The 26,533-nt window shown below is 35.7% G+C and overlaps 2 protein-coding genes across 9 annotated transcripts in view; one reads left to right on the forward strand and one right to left on the reverse strand.

Moving 5' to 3' along the window:
- Positions 1–526: 526 nt before the first annotated feature.
- TRMT10A (tRNA methyltransferase 10A) lies at positions 527–26,288 on the reverse strand. 8 transcript variants are annotated; one of them, XM_036852730.1, is made up of 9 exons: positions 24,968–25,903; positions 21,001–21,070; positions 20,569–20,765; positions 17,276–17,438; positions 7,545–7,616; positions 6,401–6,475; positions 4,331–4,480; positions 3,339–3,444; positions 527–1,813 (listed from the first exon to the last, which is right to left on the reverse strand). In XM_036852730.1, the coding sequence occupies exons 3-9, from the start codon at positions 20,751–20,753 to the stop codon at positions 1,548–1,550; spliced, it is 1,017 nt and encodes a 338-aa protein (XP_036708625.1). In that variant the 5' UTR covers positions 20,754–20,765; positions 21,001–21,070; positions 24,968–25,903; the 3' UTR covers positions 527–1,547. The 8 variants fall into 8 exon arrangements, with proteins under 8 accessions (XP_036708625.1, XP_036708623.1, XP_036708626.1 ...); XM_036852728.1 differs by having other exon boundaries at positions 20,569–20,773; XM_036852731.1 differs by lacking the exons at positions 21,001–21,070; positions 24,968–25,903 and adding an exon at positions 26,151–26,288.
- The window catches only part of LOC118895527 (microsomal triglyceride transfer protein), a 56,767-nt gene continuing 56,251 nt past the window's right edge, over positions 26,018–26,533 (forward strand). The window contains exon 1 of the mRNA XM_036852726.1: positions 26,018–26,114. The gene's annotated coding sequence lies outside the window, so the exon portion shown is untranslated. The remainder of the gene's footprint in view (positions 26,115–26,533) is intronic.

Consider the following 26,533-nt stretch of genomic DNA (forward strand, 5'->3'; position numbering starts at 1 on the left):
GAGTAATTTAAGGAAAAGGCATAATGTTCCATGCCACCAACTAGATTTACTCAGAAAAACCTGGAACTTTGAAAAATACAACTTAAGACATTAAGCTTTGTTCTCCTACCATTGCGGGGGCTTTTCTTTGTTTACATACGTTGCTCACAGACCTTAGATGGATAACTATAATAGATCACTAAGAATAAAGCAACGTAAGAGACAGTGAACATCAATGTTAAATTCAATGAAATTTCTACCAAATATATATATAATCTGAGATGCCAATGAGTAAAAAGAATAGAAACTTAATTTATGCAAACTCAGAAAAGGCTTCTGAAATGTTACTTTAGCTGTGACAGAGAATAATCACTTTAAACGTAATTGCTCTACATTTACTGATAGGAACTAAAATATCTCTTTCGAGCCCCATCTTCCCTTGCCAATGCCCTCATACAAATGTTGAGTTATGGATTTTTGCACTTTATGAAATTGAAATTCCTTAGTGATTTTCAGCACAATCATTCACACAAATAAAACAGATGTATGGCAACTCAATCCTATTATCATTGATTAACAACTGAGAATCATACATGATATGGACAAACAGATGTATATACAATTACATGCATATTTTCATATACGCTTACATTATTTATAGAAACATACATTTACATTAGCTTGAATATTATTATATGATAGTAGACAGATGCACATATAAAGTTAACCTTATTTGCTTAAGAACCAACATATTTTATTGTAAAGAAGTACATATGGAAGGAAAAGAATAGCTGCTAAGAGCTACTTTTTTTTTTTTTAAGAACTGTTTCTTTTTAAATTTGGGTAATGACAAAATTGATCCTTCAACAGCCTTTTAAAATAATATAGCCTGAAAAATTAAATTTTGTAATTGAAATAATTTACCATCATTATTGAAATTAAGAAAATATATTAAAGAGAGTCTTAACTCTTCAGTGATTGCTTTAGAACCACAAAAGCATTACAAAGGAAGAACAGAGACGGGCTCCGTAGTCCAACAGAAATCAATTCTTGAGTTTCTCAATCCAATACTTATTCCTAAAATCACTATATTCCTCTGAAGTAACTAAATTGAATATAAAAGCTGCAAATAGAAGGTAACCACCCATACAGAACATTTTGGTAGACTTAAAGGAGTTTTAGGATATCTGCCTCCATAATCAGAAAGACATTGATATAAACATATAATAATAAAACTGAAAGGTCAGAAGGCACATTCTGAAGAATACAATCTTGTAAATAAAAGAGAATGAAGGTTTACTAATAAGGTAAAATTCTCAAGGAATGCTTATTTGAGGTTTAGAAAATTATTTTTTAAATTACACATTTAAATCTTATGCAAAAACAAAAGAATGCTTTTTTAGTGCTTTTTATCACTTAGTTCTAAAAAAAGTTTAAAAAATTCACAACAGAAATAAGAGAAAATGAAAGTTTCTTCCATTTCAAATATTCTATAAAATATTCTATGAAATTCTATATTCATTTTCTCCTAATTTTCCTTAAACTTAAGAAAAAAAAAAAAGATGACATTAGTGTAGTATAGAGGTCACTGTAGATTCAGTGCTAGTTTCTTTATCCTGCTTTTCTTCCTTATGTGGTGAATCTAGTTCATTTCTATTTTCCTCCTCACTGGAATCACTGTTCAATCCACCTTCAACTCTGGCGAACTTCTTCTCATGTGAAGAACTTTCACAGGCTTTGTCTGTGGGAACAGCTCCTTTTCTTTGGGGTAAGATAGTGAAAAATGCTTCTTGCCAGTCTCTTGTTTCTAGGTATTCCAGAATAATCTCAAACACTGCAACAAAGACAAACTCCATGTGTTTCTTAACCTAGTCCATCACAATGGTGCATACTTTAAAACACATTGCTTTTGTGTTAAGAGTGCTAGTATGTCCTAATAACTACTTTGTTCTGATTACTTCTTTCTCCTGTATTAGCTGTCAGAGCCAATATGCCTAAGGCTCTCAAGGCTGCTACCTCTTTTGTAGCTTTTTCTCATTTCAGTTCTTAAGCACTCAGAGGTTTACCATTATCTGTTGTCAATTATAATAGACAGAAGACCTTTTTTGTTTCCTTCCTATTCTTTGTTCCCTTCTACTTCTTTATTCTTTATTGTGCTAACATAAAACTAGGGGAAAAAAAGGGTTAGCATTAACCTAAATTTCTTCTATCTTTCCTATATAGTGCCACTCACTCTGGGGAGTGTCTTGCCTGCTTTTTTTTAAAAAATACTGTCTCCAGGGCTTCCCTGGTGGTGCAGTGGTTGAGAATCTGCCTGCCAATGCAGGGGACACGGGTTCGAGCCCTGGTCTGGGAGGATCCCACATGCCGTGGAGCAACTGGGCCCATGAGCCATGACTACTGAGCCTGCGCGTCTGGAGCCTGTGCTCCGCAACAAGAGCGGCCGCGACAGTGAAAGGCCCGCGCACCGCGATGAAGAGTGGCCCCCGCTCACCACAAGTGGAGAAAGCCCTCACACAGAAACGAAGACCCAACACAGCCATAAATAAATACATACATACATACATACATACATACATACATACATACATACATACTGTCTCCAATGTCCTTTCACTTTAATACACTGCTGGGGGGAAATCTGGATTACTTTATGAGAGAAAAGTAATTTCCACTAATTTAGCAAAAGTCTTAGAAGAAGTTCATTCCTTGAATCAATAAGTTTGTTTCTATAACTCCCTAGAGCCTGCTATAGAGAAATTTTAAAAGCCCAATTAGTAGTTGTGTACTAACAAAAATCTCTACTAAAAAAATTTTAAAAAGCAAAACTCCAGGCAAAGACTTAAGTCTGAGGATGTCTATTACAATGATATTTACAATAGTAAAAAGAAAAAAAATAACAACAGGAGAATGGTTACATTATTGTGTACTTAGATGATGGAAAATTACATAGCCACTAACAATGATTCAATAAATATAATAATAAATGGGGGGGAAACACCCCGGATTTATAACATTTTATGCAATAGAGTAAGAATCCAATTATGTAATAAATAATATTATATATGCATAGGAAAAGAACTGGAAGAAAACAGACCAAAAAGTTTCTACAAAGTATTTCTGCATAGTGAAATTACACCTATTTATTTTTCTTTATACTCGTGTACATTTTCAAAATTTTCTAAAGTATGCATGTATTATTCAAACAAATCATAAATGATTACATTTTATAATTTTGTACCCCAAATTGTGTGTTTTCCAAAGGTGTATGTTTTCTACTTGTCCAAAATGTAAATGTAATGTTATTTTTTCACAGTGTTCACTCAGGTACATTTTCAGTTTATCCCCTTATAGCTTACCATGATTAATTGCCAAAACTTTTCTACTATTCATCTTCACGAAATTTCCAAGGGGGAGCTGTGCATGATCAATTCCATGTTCTGATGCTTGTTTATACGTGAGTCCCTAAAACAAAGATACTGTAACTTGGGCTAGAACATTACATTAAACTTAAAGTCTATGAAAGAATAAATAATTTTTAGGAAAGACTTTAGTTCAGAGAATATAATCTGAAAAAGTGTGTGCGTACGTTTAACCACTAATTTGGAAACATTCTCTTGACAATAAGTATAGTTAGAATGTTGCTGGCATTTGTCTTAACCAATTTACAAATGAGGAAACCAAAGACATTATGCTCTCTGTCCCATCACAAAGTTCCTCAGTGGCAGAACCAAAGGAAAAACCTGGCTCATGCCTCCTGACTCAAATAGCTTCTCCTCACTCACTCCACACTGCCTTTCTCTCTTAAAGTACACAAACTGAATTCCTAGAGAAGCATCATCATTCTTCCCATGAATTTAAAGGATAAAACTATGTTTCAATTACATAACACTAAGAGGCACAAATGGCAAACACAAATTAAATAAAAACCTGAATTGAAAAAAATGTTCAACTGCCTATAAATTTTATTTTTCCCATTCTGTCAATTAAAAGAATGCTGAATATAAATTTTCTCTCTTCTCAAAATTAAAATCCTTAAAGCCTGGGTCTAATCAGGACTGAAAGAGCCAAAAGACAGAGTGAAGGAGGAAGAAGAGCTAAACTTCTCAACCAACAGGTTGCATGATTTTTTAAATTTTTATAGCACTGACCTCACTGGGTTGCAGTGAAGATAAAGCAAACTAATATATGCAAAATGCTTTGCTTAGCTAGAAAGGTGACTGAAATAGTGTAGGCACTCAAACATCAACTATCAAAGTATTTACTATCAAGAAAATTGATATTACTATCAAGGAAACTGATATGTCAATTTTAAGTATGAGCAAAAGCAAAAATAAAAACTTAATAGTACCTTGTGATGGTTGTGATCTACTAATCCTCCAATCACATAGGCCTTTGATTCATCTAATTCCTTTAGTACATTAGGTGAATCTGATGTAAGATAAATCAGTTCTTCTTTCTGTATGAATTCACTATAGTGCTCTGGTTTGATGTGGATATCCTTTAAAACACAAGGGGAAAGATGTTATTAATAGGATTTTGTGAAAATTGGCTAAAAATGATTATTTTCTTTTCCCTAGACAAACCCATCCAAAAAATACATGAAAGGAAGTTTGAAAGAATATTATAACAATGTATTATTTATTTAGAATCTACTACCCCAGCATCTTTTCACCTCACATCTCAATTATTTAAGTAGCCTCCTGATGTTATTTCCCTGTCTCTAGCCTCAGATCTCTCCAATTTACTTCCACACATGGATGGTGCACTCATTTTCTGCAAACACTGCTCTCATGTTTTATCTTTATCTGTAGAATAAAATTCAAACTCCTTAACTTAGTAATTCTTTCCTGAATATAGCACTAACCTATCTAACTTTCTCTGTTCCAACAAAACAAATGCATTTTTGTCATGTATTTGCTCACATTGTTCTCCAGCCAAAGAATGCCTTCTCCAATTACTTCCTTCTCCATCTACATGAATCATCTAAAGGAAAGGGCTTACAGATTTAATAAATTCCGTGCATCTGCTTCCACAAAGATACACATTTGAAATCTTCTTCACCAAAACTGTCAGGTCAGAGGTACAAGACTGAACAACAGTTGGCAGTCAGAATTTTGCAAATTGCACCAAAAGAATAAAGGAAGAGGCATCACCAGGCTCAGATGGCATTTCTCAATAATTTTTGTGGAAATCAAAAATGAAGCGGGAGACCTCTCAGCTAAGATGTATACCTTATTGATTAATAAACAGCCATTTTTCTGGAAAATGGTATATTATAAACTTGGTCCCTATGCTTAATAAGGGCCCCAAGAGGAATGTGCATAATTAGAGACCAGCGAACTCACATCTCTCTGGAAAACTGGTGGTATGAAATAATAAATTTAACAAGCCACAAAATAACTGAAAGTATGCCTATTCTAACTTATTACATTATTTCTTAGGAAAATAGGCATGAACATAAAACTTGGTAAATGTACTGTACTTTAAAACTTAAAAAACCTTTGAAAATGTTTTATACTATGGACTATTAATAAAATAAATGCAGTCATGGGATTAGTGAGTGAGAGAGGGAAAGTCTGTCACGTTGAGAACTGGCTTGGAGAAAGGAAAAAAAGTGTAGGAATAACCCACTACTTCTCTGAGTAGAATAGGGTTAAGGTTCCTTAGGGACTGGTACTAAAGCCAATCTATTAGTCATCTTTGCAAATGACTGAGAGTAGTTTAGTCCAAAAGAAAAAAAATGTGAACCACATATGTAATTTGAAATCTTCTAATAGCCACATTAAAAAAAAGTGAAAAGAAATAGATGAAATTAATTTTAATAATACATTGTATTCAACACAATATACCTGAAATGTTATCATTTCAACTTATAATAACTGTGGGGTTTTTTTTTTAATTTTAAGGAGATACTTTACATTCTCTCTTTTTTTTTTGGTACTAAGTCTTTGAAATGCAATGTCTATTTGACATTTATAGTACATCTCAACTCAGACCAGTCACATTTCAAGAGTTCAATAGCCACATGTGGAAATGGACACCATATGGTATAGCACAGATTTAGAAGAAAGAGAATGCAAGTACATTTCCAAATTTTAGAGTGACTTCACTCTTATAAATAATGTATAGCCAGTTTGCTAGGTAGAGACTGCATACAGACCTTTAAATTTTTTCCTTTTTTAAAAAATATGTCTTAAAGTTGGCAGTAAAATAGGAAGTGAGATTTCATGAAAGCAAGTACAGATTATATCTCAAGGCTCTTGCTTCTCCCACTGGTAAACTTAGGTACAGTGATACGCAGGGTTTGTAGCTGCTGACTCTTATATTTATTAGCATTGTGTAGAACTTAGGTAAAAAATGTAGACCTTTAAGCATAAAAATACCTTGAATTATGTGAGAGTTAATCTAGTTTAGTTACCTTCCAGTTGACCCATCCTTTGTCATTTTCATCCATGTTCTTTTTCAACTGGCCTCCATGGCTTGTCAAGTAAAACTGATAAAGAGATTGGCAGGTATAGAAAGAGAGAGCAAATGACTATTAAAGTCAATATTTTATTCCCTCATACACTCATCTGATTATCAATGAAACATAAAATATTTTCATTCTGGAAAAAAATAAATTTATGGCATGCTTTAAACATGCAAGAATAAATTTGTGGTACAAGCGACGTGTATTTTTGTGTATCTCCTAACCCACTAACTTCTGTATTCCATCTACATTTTCATCCTGTTTTCTAAGCAGTTATAATCTGCCTCTTGTTTAATGATCACTTTTCTATAAACTTCCTGCTTCCATGTGAAGTTTCCCTTCCCCTTCTTTCGCCACTACAGTTATTTTTTACCAGTCCAAAATCTTCATAATTTTGCTTTGACTCTAAACCCTGAAACCTATTTCAAATCTAATCAAGGGTGAGACGAATATAGAATGTAAAAATATAATATTGCTATCACTTGATAAGAAGAAAATATCTAACCAAAAGTATATTAAGATTTTCTGGTTTTTAACATCAGTGAGCCAGAGTTAATTTTTAGGTCACCTAGAATTCAAACAAATTCAGTAAGAAAAATGACCCTGCTCTTAAGGGCAGCCAACTAGTCTCACAAATCACTTCCTCATTCTAGCTAATAAAGTACCTTTCAAAATTATTAGTGACTCAAAATCCTTTAAGTAGAAAAAATCTAGCCAACAGACACAATGGCACATATCAGCAAGGGGCAGTTACCCTATTCCCCAGAAAGGAAGGAATTGAGAGCTGAGAAACTGGTATGAAAATACGCATATGTCCTTTAATGAAGATGTTCAACTACACAGCAATGAACAGGTCAGTGTGTACAAGACTAATGATGAATGGGCACAATGTGTTTGAGAATGAGGTGAAAAAATGTTTAAAATATTTTATTTTTGTAGAAAAATAAAACATTTTTACAAATAGGCATTTTGTTCTCTAAGAAAGATTACCTGTAAGACTCTTTCTTGTAAAAGCAATGAGGATTATCTACGCCTTTTCCGAAATAAGATATAAAAGGAAACTGGAAGTTTGTTTTAAATTCCCCAAACATACCTGCACAGGATGCAGTGCTCGTCGATTTTCTGCATAACATCGTTGAATCTGCTTATGAAGTTTCTTAATGTCCTATAAAAGAGTGCAATTTTTAAAGCAATATTTTCAAAATTATCTATGGCCATTCCACAATCCGAGTGGAATAGAATAAGCAGAAGGCATGACTAGATAGGGACATTCTTTCTTTTGAAATACAAGTCCTTTCTGATAATTTCCATTCAGTTTTCTTACATACTAATAAAATAATTACCATAAGTCAATACTCTATAAGTGACCCATTATTTCACATTTTGTAGCCACTTAAAATGCAAGTTCAGGAAAACTTTCACTCTTCTTAAGAGACAACAAAAGAAAAAAAGCACTCTCTTATAGTCATGCTATTACAATTTTTATAACTACCAAAGGTTATAAACACATTCCTTTTAGTAGCATTGTTTAAACAACCAGATTTCTCAAACTATTAAATAAGAAATAATTCTATTAAGCCAATCATATTTCTTATTTTCTTCCTTTTGATTAGGATAAATAACAACACCCCCACAGCTCTTTATGATTAATATGCAGTTACTGAGTTTCATAATCTATTATGGTATCTGTCTTTCCCTCTGTCTATACATATACATATAAATAAAAGCAACTTATTAGCTACTTTAATTTAGGGTCACAGATTTTGAAAAACTTTATTTAAGATGCATTTTAAAGCTGATTTGGTGGTGCTGAATTCCCTTAGCTTTTGCTTGTCTATAAAGCTTTTGATTTCTCCATCTAATACGAATGACAGCTTTGCTGGGTGGAGTACACATTCCTGCACACTAACAACAGAAGATCAGAAAGAGAAATCAAGGAAACAATCCCATTTACCATCACATCAAAAAGAATAAAAATACTTAGGAATAAACCTATCTAAGGAGGCAAAAGACCTGTACTCAGAAAACTGTAAGATACTGATAAAAGAAATCAAACATATGGAGAGAGATCTAAGACATTCCATATTCTTGGATTGGAAGAATCAATATTGTCAAAATATTAGTACCTAAAGCAATCTACAGATTCAATGCAATCCCTATCAAATTACCAATAGCATTTTTCACAGAATAGGAACAAATAATTTTAAAATTTGTATGGAAACACAAAAGACTGAATAGCCAAAGCAATCCTGAGAAAGAAAAACGCAGCTGGAGGAATCAGGCTCCCTGACTTCAGACTATACTACAAAGCTACAGTCATGAAAACAGTATGGTAACTAGCACAAAAACAGAAATATAGATCAATGGAACAGGATAGAAAGTCCAGAGATAAACCCATGCACCTATGGTTACCTAAAGGAGGCAAGAATATACAACGGAGAAAAGACAGTCTCTTTAATAAGTGGTGCTGGGAAAACTGGACAGCTATATGTAAAAGAATGAAATTAGAACACGCCCTAACACCACACACAAAAATAAACTCAAAATGGATTAAAGACCTAAATGTAAGGCTGGACACTATAAAACTCTTAGAGGAAAACATAAGCAGAACACTCTTTGACATAAATCACAGCAAGATCTTTTTCAATCCACCAACTAGAGTAATGAAAATAAAACCAAAAATCAAACAAATTATTGTTTTTGTTTTCAGTTTTTTGTTTTTTTTTTTGGCCATGCACATGGGATCTTAGTTCCCCAATCAGGGATCAAACCCACGCCCCCTGCATTGGAAGTGTGGAGTCTTAACCACTGGACCACCAGGGAAGTCCGAATGGGACTTTTTAAGTTTAATTAAGCTTAAAGTTTAATTAAAACTTAACCTTTTAAGTTTAATTAAACTTCAAAGCTTTTGCACAGCAAAGGAAACCATAAACAAAATGAAAAGACAACCCTCAGAATGGGAGAAAATATTTGCAAATGAAGCAACTGACAAGGAATTAATCTCTAATATATACAAACAGCTCATGCAGCTCAATATCAGAAAAACAAACAACCCAATCAAAAAATTGGTAAGAAGACCTAAATAGACATTTCTCCAAAGACATACAGATGACTAAAAAGCATGTGAAAAGATGCTCAACATCACTAATTATTAGAGGAATTCAAATCAAAACTATACTGAGGTATCATCTTACACCAGTCAGAATGGCCATCATTAAAAAATCTACAAACAATGCATCCTGGAGAGGATGTGGAGAAAAGCGAATCCTCCTGCACTGTTGGTGGGGATGTAAACTGGTATAGCCACTATGGAGAACAGTAGGGAGGTTCCTTAAAAAACTAAAAATAGAGCTACCATATGATCCAGCAATCCCTTTCCTGGGCATATATCTGGAGAAAACCATAATTCAAAAAGATACATGCACCCCAATGTTCATTGCAGCACTATTTACAATAGCCAGGACATGGAAGCAACCTATATGTCCACTGACAGAGGAATGAATAAAGAAGATGTGGTACATATATACAATAAAATAATACTGAGCCATAAAAAAGAATAAAATAATGCCATTTGCAGCACCATCGATGCACCTAGAGTTTGTCATACTGAGTGAAGTAAGTCAGACAGAGAAAGATAAATATCATATGATATCGCTTATATGTGGAATCTGAAAAAAGGGTACAAATGAACTTATTTACAAAACACAAATAGAGTTACAGATGTAGAAAACAAACTTATGGTTACCAGAGGGTAAGGTGGGGGAGGGATAAATTGGAAGACTGAGACTGACATATACACACTACTATACATAAAATAGATAACTAATAAGGATCTACTGTATAGCACAGAGAACTCTAGTCAATACTGTGTAATGGCTTATATGGGAAAAGAATCTGAAAAAGAGTGGATATATGTATATGTATAACTGATTTACTTTGCTGTACACCCGAAACTAACACAACATTATAAATCAACTATACTCCAACAAAAATTAAAAAAAAAAAAGATGCATTTTAGAGGGCTCCAATCAAGATCGCAGAGTAGAAGGACACATAGCTCACCTCCTCCCACAAATACATCAAAAATACATCTACATGTGGAACAATTCTCACAGAATACCTGCTGAACACCGGCAGATCTCAGACACCCAAAACTGCAGGAAAGATCTCCATGTAACTGGGTAGGATGAAAGAAAAAAAAGGAATCGGGACAAGACTTGAGCCCCTGGGTGGGAAGAGTGAAAGAGGAAAGGTTCCTGCACCCTGGGAAGCCCCTTCACTGGCAGGGAGATCAGCTGGGACAGAAAGGGAGCTTCAGAGGCTTGGAGGAGAGCGCAGCAGCTGGTTTGCAGCAGGCAGAACAGATGGAGACCTGCACAAATGGTCCCTGCCACCGCCCTGCACTCCCCAGTCTGAGATGTGCTTTTGCTTTTGTGTACGGTGGCTGGGTGCTAAAGCTCGGGCTTCAGAGGACAGACCCAGGGAGAGGACGGGGGTTGGCTGCACGGAGACAGCCTGAAGGGGCTGGACTGTGGCTCAGGCCTGCCACAGAAGTGAAGCACCATCGTTAAGGGGTGCACAAAGGGAAGGGCAGGGCCCGCCATAGCAGCCTCACTCTTGGTGCACTCACAGCAGGTGTGCTGCTGCCACTGAAACCCCACTGTTAAGGGGCAGTGCCTGCCAAAGCTGCCTCTTTCTCAGTGAGCTCAGCAGGCTCAGCGCTGCCTCTACGAGCTCTGGGAGCACGCAAGTGCCAGCGAATTGCCCACACACAGAGGCGGGGCTGAAATCAGAGCTGATCCCCAGGGACCATGTGACTTAGGAAGCAGGGCTGATATCTGAGCCCTCTCCCTGTGGCTGTGCGATCTGTGGGTTTAGGCCACTGCTGCCAGCTTTGTAAACTCAGTGCCTGCAGAACATCCAAGTGGGCTACAGGTGCTCCCATGGCTGGGGTGGGTCTGGCCTTAGCAGCTGTGGGCTTTGTGGGTGCGTGCATATGGAGTTGGGCCAGGGTCTGGGCTCCATCCATAGCTCCCACGGCAGGTCCAGGTGTGCAACTACTGCAGTCCTGGTACCTGACTTCAGTGGATCTGCACCAGCGGATCTGCGCTGGTGGCTTTGTGAACCCAGCACCTGAGGAACAACAGGGCCAATTGCCTGCATTCCCATGGTTGAGGTGAGGCTGAGGGCAGTGCCAACAACAGTGTACTTTGTGAGCCTGCACAACGGGTGACAGATGACACGACGGAGCACACTTCTCAGCGGACAGGTCTGGCAGAGGAATACTCAGTGGCTCCTCTCCCAGTGGGAGTGCTCCAATACTGCTTACCTCACACTACAGCTCAGAAATGGATCTGGGGGCTTCTACTCCAACAACTGGGGAGCAGACCTTGCCTCCAAAAGGGTTTTGACAACCACAGAGCAAAGAGGAGGCCCTGCTCAATATTCAGTGCAGGCTCTGGCCACCACAACCCCAGTCACACCCCCTATCGAGGAGATAACAGCAGGCATCCATACAAAAAACAGCTCTCTCACCAAAAATATTAAACCCATGCAGGCTACACAAGGACATTCCCACATAAAAATATCTCCAACTATTTAGGAAATAATTGTTTCTCCTGAAGTCATAGAGTAAGAGAACTATAAGTAAAATGAAGAAAACAGAGGAACCACTCCCAATGAAAAGATCAAGAGATTGCCAGTCAAAGACAATGAAACAGACTCCTTCAGTCTAATAGACATCAAGTTCAAAAAGGAGATAATGAAAATACTGAAGGAAGTAAGGAAGGCTATTGACAGAAATGCAGATTACCAAGAAAAGGAACTAGAAAATATAAACAGGAGACAAGAAAAATTAGAAAACTCATTTGCTGAGACAAAAGCTGAGCTAAAGTCAACGAACAGCAAATCGAATAATGCAGAAGAACAAGTAAGCGATATGGAAGACAGACTAATGGAAATCACACAATCAGAACAGCAAACAGAAAGCCAAGTGAAAAAAATTAAAGCAATATAATACGTATGGGGTAATATAAAGCACGCCAATCTACACATAATAGAGATCCCAGAAGGAGAAGAAAGAGAAAAGGGAATCGAAAATATATTTGAAGGAATTACGGCTGAAAACTCCCCAAACCTAAAGAAGTAAACAGTTATACAGGTACAGGAAGCACAGAGTGTCCCAAACAAGATGAACCCAAACAGACTTACACCAAGATGTATTATAATTAAAAAGTGGCAAAAGTAAAAGATAGAGTATTCTAAAGGCAGCAAGAGAAAAACAAAGAGTTAATTACAAGGGAACCCCCCATTAGGCTATCAGCTGATTTCTCTACAGATATGTTCCAGGCCAGAAGGGAATGGCAAGATACATTCAAAGTCCTGAAAGGGAAAAGTCTGCAACCTAGGATACTCTACCCAGCAAGATTATCATTTAGAATAGAAGAAGAGATAAAGAATTTCTCAGACAAGCAAAAACTAAAAGAAAAAAGCAATACTAAACATATCCTAAAAGAAATATTAAAAGGTCTTGTCTAAATAGAGAAGTAAGAATCTATTCGAAAGATAAAATCACAATTGGAAAGTAAATCACTTAAATAAGCCAGTATACAGATTAAAAAAAAAAAAAGAAAGAAAGAAAGAAAGAAAAAATTTCTGTGAAAGCAAGAGAACCACAATGAACAGCAAAAGGATGAACATGAATATGTAAGAGGACATCGAAATCATAAAATGTGGGGAAGGAGAGTAACAAAATGTAGGGGGTTTTTTTTTGGAATGTGTTTTAGCCTATATGACTACCAGTTTAAAGGCAGTAGATATAGGAAGAGGTTAACACACTTGAAAAACAGGGTAACCACAAATCAAAAACATACAACAGATTCACAAGAAAACAAAAAGAACACAAGCATAATACAAAAAAAATCATCACATCACAAAAGGAAATACAAAAAGGAAAAATAAACAAAGAAGAAATACAAAATCAAGTGGAAAACAAGGTTTAAAATGGCAATAAATACGTACCTATCAATAATTACCTTAAATGTCAATGTACTCCAATCAAAAGACCTAGAGTGGCAGACTAGATAAAAAAGCAAGCGCCTACAATATGCTGCATACAAGAGACCCACTTTAGGGCAAAGGACACACAAAGACTGAACGTGAGGGGATGAAAAAAGATATTTCATGCAAACGGAAATGACAAGAAAGCGGGGGTTGCAATACTCATATCAGACAAAATAGACTTTAAAACAAAGGCCATAAAGAAAGATAAAGGAGGACACTATACAATGATGAGAGGATCAATACAAGAAGATGATATTACACTCCTCAACATATATGCACCCAATATAGGAGCACCCAAATACATAAAACAAATACTAATGGACATTAAGGGAGAAACTGACGGGAAAACAGTAATAGCAGGAGACTTTAACACCCTACTCACAGCAATGGACAGATCTTCTACACAGAAAATCAGTAAGGCAACAGATATCGTAAATGATAAAATAGAACAGTTAGACTTAAATAACAACCAAACATACAAGGAAGAACTTCTATCAGTCCTTCTCAAACTCTTTCAAAAGTCTGAAGAGGAGGGAACATTCCCAAAGACACTCTATGAAGCCATTATCACCCTGATACCAAAACCAGACAAACCATAACAAAAAAGAAAATTACAGGCCAATATCTCTGATGAAAATAGATGCAACAATTCTCAACAAAATATTAGCAAACTGAATCCAAGAACACATAAAAAAGATCATACACCATAACCAAGTGGAATTCATCCCAGGGTCACAAGGATGGTTCAACATATGCAAATCAATCAATGTGATACACCACACCAACAAAAGAAAAGACAAAAACCACATGATATCTCAATAGATGCAGAAAAAGCATTTGATAAAATTCAACATCCATTCATGATAAATACTCTTATGAAAATGAGTATACAGGGAAAATATTTCAACATAATAAAAGCTATTTATGACAAACCCACAGCCAATATAATACTCACTGGTGAAAAGCTGGAAGCCTTTCTGCTATAAACTGGAAGAAGACAAGGATGCCCACTCTCATCACTTCTACTCAACATAGTATTGGAAATCCTAGCCAGAGCAATCAGACAAGAAAAAAAATAAAAGGTATCCAAATTGGAAAGGAGGAGGTAAAATTGTCATTATATTCAGATGACATGATACTATATATAGAAAACCCTAAAGACTCCACACAAAAACTACTAGAACTGATAAATGAATTCAGCAAGGTAGCGGGATACAAGATTAACATACAGAAATCAGTTGCATTTCTTTACACTAACCATAAATTTCAGAAAGGGAATGTAAAAAAAGAATCCCTTTTAAAATTGCATCCAAAAAAAAAAAATACTTAGGAATAAACCTGACCAAGGAAGTAAAAAACTTATATGCTGAGAACTATAAAACATCGATAAAGGAAACTGAGGAAACTGAAGATGATTCAAAGAAATGGAAAGATATCCCATGCTCTTGGATTGGACGAATTAATATTGTTAAAATGGCCATACTACCCAAAGCAATCTACAGACTTAATGTGATCCCTATCAAATCACCCATGATATTTTTCACAGAACTAGAACAAATAATCCTAAAATTTATATGGAACCATAAAAGACCCAGAATTTGCAAAGCAATCCTGAGGAAAAGAACAAAACAGGAAGCATAACCCTCCCAGACTTCAGACAATACTACAAAACTACAGTAATCAAAACAGTGTGGTACTGGCACAAAAACAGACATATGGGTCACTGGAACAGAATAGAGAGCCCAGAAATAAACCCACGCACCTATGGTCAATTAATCTTCAACAAAGGAGGCAAAAATATACAATGGGAAAACAAAGTGTTTTCACCAAGTGGTGTTGGGAAAGTTGGATAGCCACATGTAAACCAATGAAGTTATAACACACCCTCTCACCATACACAAAAATAAACTCAAAATGTCTTAGAGACTTAAATACAATACATGACATCGTAAAACTCTTAGAAGAGAATATAGGCAAAACATTCTGTGACATAAATCCTACCAATGTTTTCTTAGGTCAGTCTCCCAAGGCAATAGAAATAAAAGCAAAAATAAACAATTGGGACCTAATCAAACTTATAACCTTTTGCACAGCAAAGGATGCCATGAAGAAAATGAAAATACAACATATGGACTGGGAGAAAATATTTGCAAATGATGCGACCAACCAGGGCTTAATTTCCAAAATAAACAAAAAGCTCATACACCTTAATATTAAAAAAAAATAACCCAATCAGAAAATGGGCAGAAGACCTAAACAGACATTTCTCCAAAGACATACAGATGGCTAAAAAGCACATGAAAAGATGCTCAATATCGCTTATCATTAGAGAAATGGAAATCAAAACTACAATGAGATATCACCTCACATCAGTCAGAATGAGCATCATCAAAAAATCTACAAATAATAAATGCTGGAGAGGGTGTGGAGAAAAGGGAACCCTCCTACACTGTTGGTGGGAATGTAAATTGGTACAGCCACTACGGAGAACAGTATGGAGGTTCCTCAAAAAACTAGAAATAGAGTTGCCATATGATCCAGCAGTCCCATTCCTGGGCATATATCCAGAGAAAACTATAATTCGAAACAAAACATGCACCCCTATGTTCATAGCAGCACTATTTACAACAGCCAAGACATGGAAGCAACCTAAATGTCCATCAACAGGTGAATAGATAAAGATGTGGTATATTTATACAATGGAATACTACTCAGCCATAAAAAATAATGAAATAATGCCATTTGCAGCAACATGGATGGACTTAGAGATTATCATACTAAGTGAAGTGAGTCAGAGAAAGACAAATACCATATGATGTCGCTTACATGTAGAATCTAAAAATATGACATAAATGAACTTATCCATGAAACAGAAACAGACTCACAGACACAGAGAACAGACTTGTGGTTGCCAAAGGGGAGGAGAGGTGGGGGAGAGATGGATTGGGAGTCTGGGATTAGCAGATGCAAACTATTATACATAGAATGGATAAACAACAAGGTCCTACTGTATAGCACAGGGAACAATATTCAATATCCTGTAATAAACCATAATGGAAAAGAATATGAAAAAGAATATATATAAATGTATAACCGAGTCACTTTACTGCCCAACAGAAACTAAGACAGCACTGTAAATCAACTATACTTCAATAAAATAAATTTAAAACACACACAAAAAAACAACAAAATATCCAAGAGGTGGAAGCAACACAAATGTCCATCAACACCAGATGAATGAATAAACAAAACATGGTCTATACATACACTAGAATATTATTCTGCCTTAAAACATTAGGGAATTCTGACACACGCTACAATGCGGGTGAACCTTGAAGACATAATGCTCAGTGAAATAAACCAGTCACAAAAGGACAAATACTGGAGGATTCCACTTACATAAGGTACACAGAGTAGTCAAATTCATAGAGACAGAAAGCAGAATGGTGGTGCCAAGGGCTGAGGGAGGGGGAATGGAAATGGTTGTTCATTCAGTGGGGATAGAGTTTTAGTTTTTCAAGATGAAAAGACTTCTGGAGACTGGCTGCACAACAACATGAATGTACTTAGCACTACTGAACTGTCCACTTAAAAATGGTTAAGATGGTAAATTTTACATTACGTGTATTTTACCACAATTAAAAAGAAAAAAAAAGCTGCATTTTAGTACATAAAGTTACATCAAAGTCATATTACGTATTAAAGCAAAAATTATTCAGCCTAGTTCAGTTACAGGATTTTTCTGACAATGATTCATGATACCTTTAATACCATCAGGCTATCAAAACTGCAGTCAATGATAAGGCGGAGTGGGCTGTAAACAACATCTCTTCGAATACGTTTTCTGTCACTTCCTTCTGAGTTTGATTCCAGTTGACACTGTCGCTCTAATTGCTTTCTCTTGCGTTTTTCCTTCCTCTTTTGTCTAAAATTAGTAATTGAAAATAACTTTTCATTATTTGTATATTCATACATTTACAATACTATTCTAAATAGACAAAGAAACAATTACTTTTTAAAATTAGCAGACTAAACCATAACAAAATTGCCACTTCCATGGATCAAAAATTGTCAGATATCAGCAATTTTATATAATCTATCTAAAAGCTTTATCTAATAAATGAGTTTGCAAAAACAGTACAGTACTTTTTACACAAATTCGAACTATACTAATAATTTTATTTACTATTGGTAGCATGTTAGACGTACTTACAAAACTTTTAAAATACTGAGTTTGAGAGTTATGATAAATTTTACTTTTATCATTCTTCTCCTACATGATTTTTGAGTTACGTTTATAACCATATAAAAAAAGTAAAATTTTTATTCAACATAGTTTTGTTAAGTCCAAGCCACAGCAGGCAGAAAGAAAAAGAAATAAAAGGAATCCAAATTGGAAAAGAAAAAGTAAAACTGTCACTCTTTGCAGATGACATAATTCTGTATACATAGAAAATCCTAAAGTACTACCGGAAAACTACTAGAGCTCAACAATGAATTCAGTAAAGTTGCAGGATACAAAATTAATACATAGAAATCTGTTGCATTTCTATACACTAAGAATGAAATATCAGAAAGAGAAATTAAGGAAACAATCCCATTTACCATCTCATCAAAAAGAATAAAATACCTAGGAATAAACCTACCTAAGGAGGCAAAAGACCTGTACTCTGAAAACTCTAAGACACTGATGAAAGAAACTGAAGATGACACAGTAGATGCAAAGATACCTCATTCTTGGATTGGAAGAATCAATACTGTTAAAATGACTATACTACGCAAGCAATCTACAGATTCAGTGCAATCGTTATCAAATTATCAATGGCATTTTTCACAGAACTAGAAAAAATTTTTTTAATTTGTATGGAAACACAAAAGACCCTGGATAGCCAAAATAATCTTGAGAAAAAAGAATGAAGCTGGAGGAATCATCCTCCCTGACTTCAGACTATACTACAAAACTACAGTCATGAAAACAGTATGGTACTGGCACAAAAACAGAAATATAGATTAATGGAACAGGATAGAAAGTCCAGAGATAAACCCATGCACCTATTGTCACCTAATCTATGACAAAGATAGCGAGACTATACAATGGAGAAAAGATGGTCTCTTCAATAAGTGGTGCTGGGAAAACTGGACAGCTACATGTAAAAGAATGAAATTAGAACATTCTCTAACACCATATACAAAAATAAATTCAAAATGGATTAAATACCTAAATGTAAGACCAGATACTATAAAACTCCCAGAGGAAAATATAGGCAAAACACTCTTTGATATAAATAGAAGGAATATTTTTTTGAATCCATCTCCTAAAGTAATTGAAATAAAAACAAAAATAAACAAATGGGACCTAACTTTTGCACAGCAAAGGAAACCATCAACAAAATAAAAAGACAACTTATGGAGTGGGAGAAAATATTTGCAAACGATGTGACTGACAAGGGATAATTTCCAAAATAAACAAAAAGCTCATACAGCTTAATATCAAAAAAACCAAACAACCCAATCAAAAAATGGACAGAAGACCTAAATAGACATTTCTTCAAAGAAGACATACAGATGGCCAAGAAGCACAGGAAAAGAAGCTCAATACCGCTAATTATTAGAGAAATGCAAATCAAAACTACAATGAGGTATCACCCTACACCAGTTAGAATGGCCATCATTAAGAAGTCTACAAAAAACAAATGCTGGAGAGGGTGTGGAGAAAGGAAACCCTCTTACACTGCTGGTGGGAATGTAAATTGGTGCAGCTACTATGGAAAACAGTATGGAGGTTCCTTAAAAAACTAAAAACAGAGTTACCATAAGGTCCAGCAATCCCATTCCTGGGCACATATCCAGAGGAAACTCTAATTCAAAAAGATACATGCACCTCAATGTTCACAGCAGCACTATTTACAATAGCCAAGACATAGAAGCAACCTAAATGTTCATCGACAGATGAATGGATAAAGAAGATGTGGTATATATATACAATGGAATATTCCTCAGCTATAAACAAGAATGAAATATTGCCATTTGCAGCAACATGGATGGACCTAGAGATTATCATATTAAATGAAGTGAGTCAGAGTAAGGCAAATATCTTATGATATCACTTATATGTGGAATCTAAAAAAATGATATAAATGAACTTATTCACAAACCAGAAGTAGACTCAGAGACAGAAAACAAACTTATGGTTATAAGAGTGGATAGCAGGGGAGTGGGGAGATAAATTAGGAGTTTGGGATTAACATATACATACTACTTATGTATAAAATAAACAAGGACCTACTGTATAGCGTAGGGAACTATATTCTATGTCTTGTAATAACCTATAATGGAAAAAATCTGAAAAAGAATATATATACATGTATATACTTATACATATACATATAACTGAATCACTTTGCTGTATACCTTGAAGCTAACACAACATTGTAAATTAACTATACCTCAATAAAAATAACATGTTTTTTTAAAAACTATTCTCATTTTAAAAAAAGTAAAATTGTTTGTGAAAAGAAAGCCATATTTTTTTCTCTCATCTGCATCAACAAAAATTTATTTTCTTCTAGTAAATTTTGTCTTTATACAGTGACAGCTTCAGCCTCACCAAAACCTGCAATAGTTCTTCTAGCAAAATCAATGTTAGTTCTGCTCTCACCAAAACCTGCAATCGTTCTTCTAGCAAAATCAATGTTAGGCCCAAATTTGATCTTTCTGAGGTGGTTATTTCTGTTCCATATCTAGGCCATGGATGCTAACTATATCCCTTTTGTAAATCAGTTATTTTAGAAATTGTGCTGCTACTCACAACAGGTTCTGAGTGAGAAAAGTGTACGGTGTAAATTCATCAACACTGCTAAAAAAATAATTTAAAACACATACAGTTTTAGTAGCCAATTGACAATGTTAGCTAACAATATGTATAGCCCGAATTTTAATTAACACAATTATTTTTAATGTGTCAAAGGGCTACTGCAAGGCCCAACATTCCAATAGGGGTATATTGGAATATACCCCTGTGAATAGGGGTAGAATACATGCATTTTGATACATACTTGCGGAGTTCTCTTTGTTCTTCCCATTGTTTCTGTTTCATTAGTTTCTTCATTTGCCGTTTAGATATTGGTTCAAACCCTTCACCTAATCCTGGTTTCTGATTCTCCTCTTGGTCTTCATTTAAGTCTTGCTTTCTTTCAACATTAGAAGTCTCACTAAATGCTGGCAATATTTCAGATGACATTATTTGATGCCTCTGAAAAACTGAAAAGCAACTTTGACATGAACAGATGACTTACAAACACAAAAAAAGTAAAAAAAAAAAAAAAAGACTGAAGGATGTGATTAAAATTAAACCATATTAGTAATGAATAAAAATGCAAATTTGGGCAATTAATTGTCATTTACTGGCAAAGATCATTTGATGAAATGGGATATTTTCATACAGTACTGGTGGCCATTGCACAATTTTTCCAGAAGACTACTCAGACCTGTATGTTTGAAGAGCTTTAAAATGGTGATACTCTTTCACATAGTAATTTACTTCCTTAGAATAAATTCCTGTAAATTAATTAGAAATACACACAAAATTAATGCAAAAGGATATGTACTGTTGTTATTTTTAACAATAAAAAATTAGAAACTACTTGAATGTCAGCAAATGGGGACTAAATATAAATTAAAGTTCATCTGTAACACTGGCTTGGAATACTAAGCAGCCAAGAGAAATCATGTTTCCCAAAATTATTTAATGATAAAGGGAAATGGTTATGTTAAATAAGAAAATCAAAGCAATAAACAATACATAATGTCCAATTTTGTTTTAAAAAAATACATACACACGTTTTAACTCTGACCCACCCACGGCTTTCTGCATTTTCTAAATTTTATATAATGAAAATATAGTTTTATAGAAAAATATATACTATTTTTTAAAAAGAGATGGAAGACACCTTTTTGTACTTGTCTTTAATGCTGTCTATACAAGAAAAATATTACTTTCACTATCTGGGCGTACCCTCAACAATTGGCTCTTGACAACAGACATGCTATATATTTCTATCTTTTGGCCAGTGCAGAGAACAAATTTGGTTGCCCCCACCCCAATATATTTCATTGTAAATATGTAACTGTAAATTTTCCACTTAAGTCACAGCTGAAAAACAAAATACATAAGTTGACTCTGTAATCAGCTGTGGAACACTTAGGGCCAACTCAAACATCTTTATTTGGATTTAAACACCCACATCTTCATATCCATTGCCTAGAACTGAACTTGCTTTCAGATTACGGAAAGGGCTAGAAATGTGAGATATCTTTTCTCTTTAATTGATTCTTAACATCAAAGCTTAAGAATATATGTTATTTATCCCTACCAAAGACTAAGCACGAAGCTTGCAAATGTTCTATTGGCCTTATAGAAAAATATATGATTCTTCCCTCTTACAGAGGTAGCTAACAAGTCTGTGCAGAGAAGCTAGCATCTAAAAGAAAAAAGAACAATCCCCACAATTCAGATAGTGGAAGGAAAAAACCTTTGCAGAGCATAATTTGAGCAGTAGTTTTATTATATGGTTCTTGTTTTCTTTAAAAGTGCAATGATATAACAGGACATACGAGGATAACCAAAGCAAACTTAGAAAGTTTACCGAATTTTGACTGAAAGACAAGAAATTTTAAGATGCGTGCTTTAGGGGCTGGAGCAAAAGCCCTGGCATTTTACTAGGTCACAAAATTACTAAGAGGGGAAAAAAACCATTTAGTAATACAAGTAAGAATTCACAAGTTTTCCTAATGCCACCAACCAAACAGTTCTCCTTAGGGAGAACATCTCCTAGAAATGACAACTCAACTTTGACTCTACACTGGAAACTCCACTGGGTAAGGGATAAGTCTGATTTTGCCCAACATTATATTGCCAATACTAATACAGTGCTTGGCACTTCGTAGATGCTTATTATACACTGGTAGAATAAACAAACGAGTGAATATGATATTACAAAGGACTTTTTAAAGTAATGAAAATAGTAAGAGCAAACATTTATTAATTCTTATTATGCTTAATATAAAACTTATTATCTAATTTACTCTTTATAAAAACCCTATGAAGTAGATAGTATATACCTACTTTGCAAAGGAAGAGGTACAAAGGTTAAATAACTTGCCCAAAGTTAGAAAGCTATTAAATAATTCCTAAGAAACAAGGCACCTAGAGCAAATGTCACACAAAGTAGGTCCTCAAAATACTTGAATGAATAGACAAATGAAGTGATGGAGCTAAGATTCCAACCCACATCTAACTCTACCATGTCCCAGAAATCCAAAGTCTTATTTAGAAAATGAGGATTTCCAAAGAATGTTAAAGAGTTGTGTTGCTTTAACCCTGCTGTTGGAGGGCTCTGAAAAGACCTGTGTCACTGAAACATACGGAAAAAAAAAATAGCTCCAGTTCTATTCTTATGCTTCTGCACCAAAAAAATTGGGACAGACTTCCTAGAGATCACTGCCAAAAGTTCATGTTTTGATGCACTCTGCCTCCCAATCTAGATAAAATATAAAAAGGGGAAACAAAAAAGGTACAGCCTCTCTCAAAATCCAAGTTAAGAACTGGGTCTTCTGTGTAAAGGCAGATAGAAGTTTTCCTAGCTTTAAAGTAAAGAGAAGAAGAATAATACAAGACAGAGGATGGGAGAAAGATGGGAGACAGTTTAAGACAAACCCTTAAACTAGTGTTACGGGTGGGGCTCCTCCTTCCATGAAAAAAGCCTGAAAACAGGTAAAATTATAGACTATAGCTTATACAAAACTGACTACTCGGGGGAAACCTGAAGGAAACAGACACAGCCTTTTGGCTACAACCTGGGTCGAGCATGAGGTGACATATGAACTTATATTATTACATGATTAGAATTCTGAACCACATATATAAGCTCTGCTGTGGGCTGAAGCACTGAAAAGGGTCATGGGTGAGAGAAACCACAAAATCAGTAGTACAGAGAGAAGTAGTTTGGAGAGGAAAGTTATAATTCCATTCAAGATGAGTCTGCAAAGCAAAATTACAAAAAGACAGAAATGAAAAAAAACCCCAGCTAAATCAACAAGCAGGAGATAAATTCACTCTATAAAAACTGAATAGAGCAATGTGAAAATGACTTTAAAATAAGTTTGGTTGAAATCTTTCAGAGCTCATGAGGAGTAATAACCATAAAAAGAAAACAGGAAATTGGGACACAAAAGCAGGCATAAAAATAGGAATCTGTAAAAAAGAACCAATTTGGAAACCAGGAAATGAAGATATAAAAATTTCAACATATGAGACAAACTCCAGATTACCTGGAGTCCAAGAGGTAATTGATGAATTAGAAGACATCCTCAGACTCTAACTCAGAATTCAGACAGAAAAATAGAATGAAAAAATAGTATGTCCGAGCATTTAGATACAAATAACAGGATGAGAGAACTACAGGCCAAAAAAGTAACTGAAGATAAATGTATAACCTTGAGTGCATTCACTAATATTTTTTTTAATCTGGAAAATAAGGTTATCATTCAATTTAAGAAACAGGAGACAGGAGAAACACAGTAAACCTGAAAAGATCAGAAGAAAAAAATTTAAATATATATTGTGACCCCTAGGATCACTTTTATTTCCTTTCCATAGATAGTACGTTAATAAAAATGGGCAATGAATGTATTCAAAACAATATAGGGTGGAGAAAACATAAGCCAAACCTGCCCATTAAGCTGAATGTGCAAACTTAAAGGCACAATTAAAATTCAGAGGAGACAAACTGCTTTCTTCATGAAACAGTGATTAATATTCTAAGAGAGAATATTTCTATTATCAGTGGCATTTTTTGTTAGTTCTCTACTCTGTTCCAAACTGCAAGTGTTGATTTGCTTTATCATGTGAAAATTTTAGAAAAGTATAGCAATGTTTTACAGCTCATGCACACCAGGGGGAGCTTTCGCCTTTCCTACCTAAGAAGTCTAAGTTAAATCTAATTTGCTTATCATTGCACACTAATGTTTTTAAACAGCCTGTCAAATACAGAGAAAGGTCATGAGCTAGTCAACATCATTATCACTACTATTTTTAAACTTATTCCCAATTAAGAAAATGCACTGTAGTAAGAGAATTTTTTGAAGCTTTGAATAAGCTAGATACATTGCACATTGCACAACAAAAATGATGCTAGCTTGAGATCCCATAAATTATTGCTTGCAGCATACTTTACATACAAAGATACGTACCAACTCCTACTGCCTACAACATACAATAAGCATTTCACTATGTATTAGCTTGTTTGGATTAACCTGTTAAGCAAAATATAAACTCCATGGAGTTTTGCATTCCTCCCTCACATGCAGTGATACTCACAGCTCATTTTCATTCATTCACCACGTTCAACAAATTTTGTAGCAATTATAGAAATAACTGCGTGAAATTTAGTTTACCTGGGCATTGAATTTTTTAAAAATGTTTCATTTAGTTGCAGATCCAGGTTATCTGATGGTCTTATAAAATTAACAACTGGATAAGGATGACTAAGGCAATTTAGTATGGGATAAATACATTAAAAAAATAGTATCTCAATCGTCCTTGTATTCCCACTTCTTAGCACAACTGCCGGCAAGGAGGACATACATCATAATGAGTGACCGGCCAAAAGTTAAAAAAAAAAAAAAAATTTCATGGTTTTACTGATTGGGCTAAAGTCTTCATAATTTATGACACAGCCTCCCTTCCAGAAAGATCCAAATGAATGTCGGAATAACTGCAGAATGGAATTAAACGACCTCACGGTGATAGAGAAAGAATATCCTTTTTAAAACGCGCGGGCCAAATTTGCATAGCTCGGTTCAGCTATGAGGCCCTTAGGCAGAGGGCTGGGCTGGGCCGGGCTGGGGAGACGGGGCAAGATTTAAAACAAAGAAAAATAAATTGAGAAAGTCTTCTGTCGCTATCCTCTTTATATCTCTAGAAAAAGTCCCGAATTTTAACACAAAATATTTCAGTGAAATCCAGTAACACCACGGACTTCTTAAAATCGTCCTCAGCTCACCAATGTGGGGCTGACAGCACCTGCAGCAACTTCGCCCTGGGCTCTCCCCACATTGCAGAGCGCTCAGCGACGTCAGCCCTCTTTGGAAAACTGAGGTAAGGCAGGTTTAAACAGGTGAAGCGACTTGCTCACGCTCTCTAGTCACCAAGTGGCAAATCACAACTCGTTTTCCGGCCCTTCAAAGTCCAGATTTCCCTCTCCCTTCATTCTGGGGAAGCGCACACCCTTCACACGCTAGAGACCATATCGCTACCCCCAAGCAAACATCGACAACCACAGCCCCGACGCTGGTGGGCAGAGCCCCGCCCCACTCTTCCCTCCAGGCCGCCCGCGGGCGGACGCATTCCAGAGGCGGGATTAAACTGTAGCCGACGAATCAAAAATCTGCTTGGCAAGGCGAGGGAGCGCGCTCTCTATGACGACACTTCCTTCGGAAGCTGGGTCTCGGCTGCTGCTTCTAATGTCCCACTCCCCTCTCCCTCGGAAGCCCTACTGCTAGCGGAAGGCGGCAGTGGCACGCGCTCGGATTATATCAAAGGGTAGGCGAGCGATAGTCTCCATGCCAAGAGACTTACCGAACGGAGGAGTTGTCGGGGAACCTGAGAGCCCGCACAGAAAGCTTTTTGTAGTGGTCTTTACCACTCCAGAAGGTCCTCTTTCGGAAACTTCAACTCCCAGAGGCAGACACGGTAGCTACGCGTAGGAGGCTACGGAGGTTACGTCTTACGTCAGCTAACTGCGCCAACTCCGTACCCGCAGTGGGAGAAAGGGGCGGGAGTTTATGTGGGGCGGGGTCTGGAGTTAGGGTTTCTGGAGCGGGAGGTAGTTGCGTGATGTCTGTTTTTCCACTTAAAGGCAAGGTTATACCTGCGGCATATATTCACTCATATTTCTGTGGGGATGGCGGGGGATGTTAAGACATTACTACTCTTAAAAATTACAAGTGCGAGATACTGAT

This window comes from Balaenoptera musculus, chromosome 5 (genome assembly GCF_009873245.2).
Source record: "Balaenoptera musculus isolate JJ_BM4_2016_0621 chromosome 5, mBalMus1.pri.v3, whole genome shotgun sequence".
Lineage (NCBI taxonomy): Eukaryota > Metazoa > Chordata > Mammalia > Artiodactyla > Balaenopteridae > Balaenoptera > Balaenoptera musculus.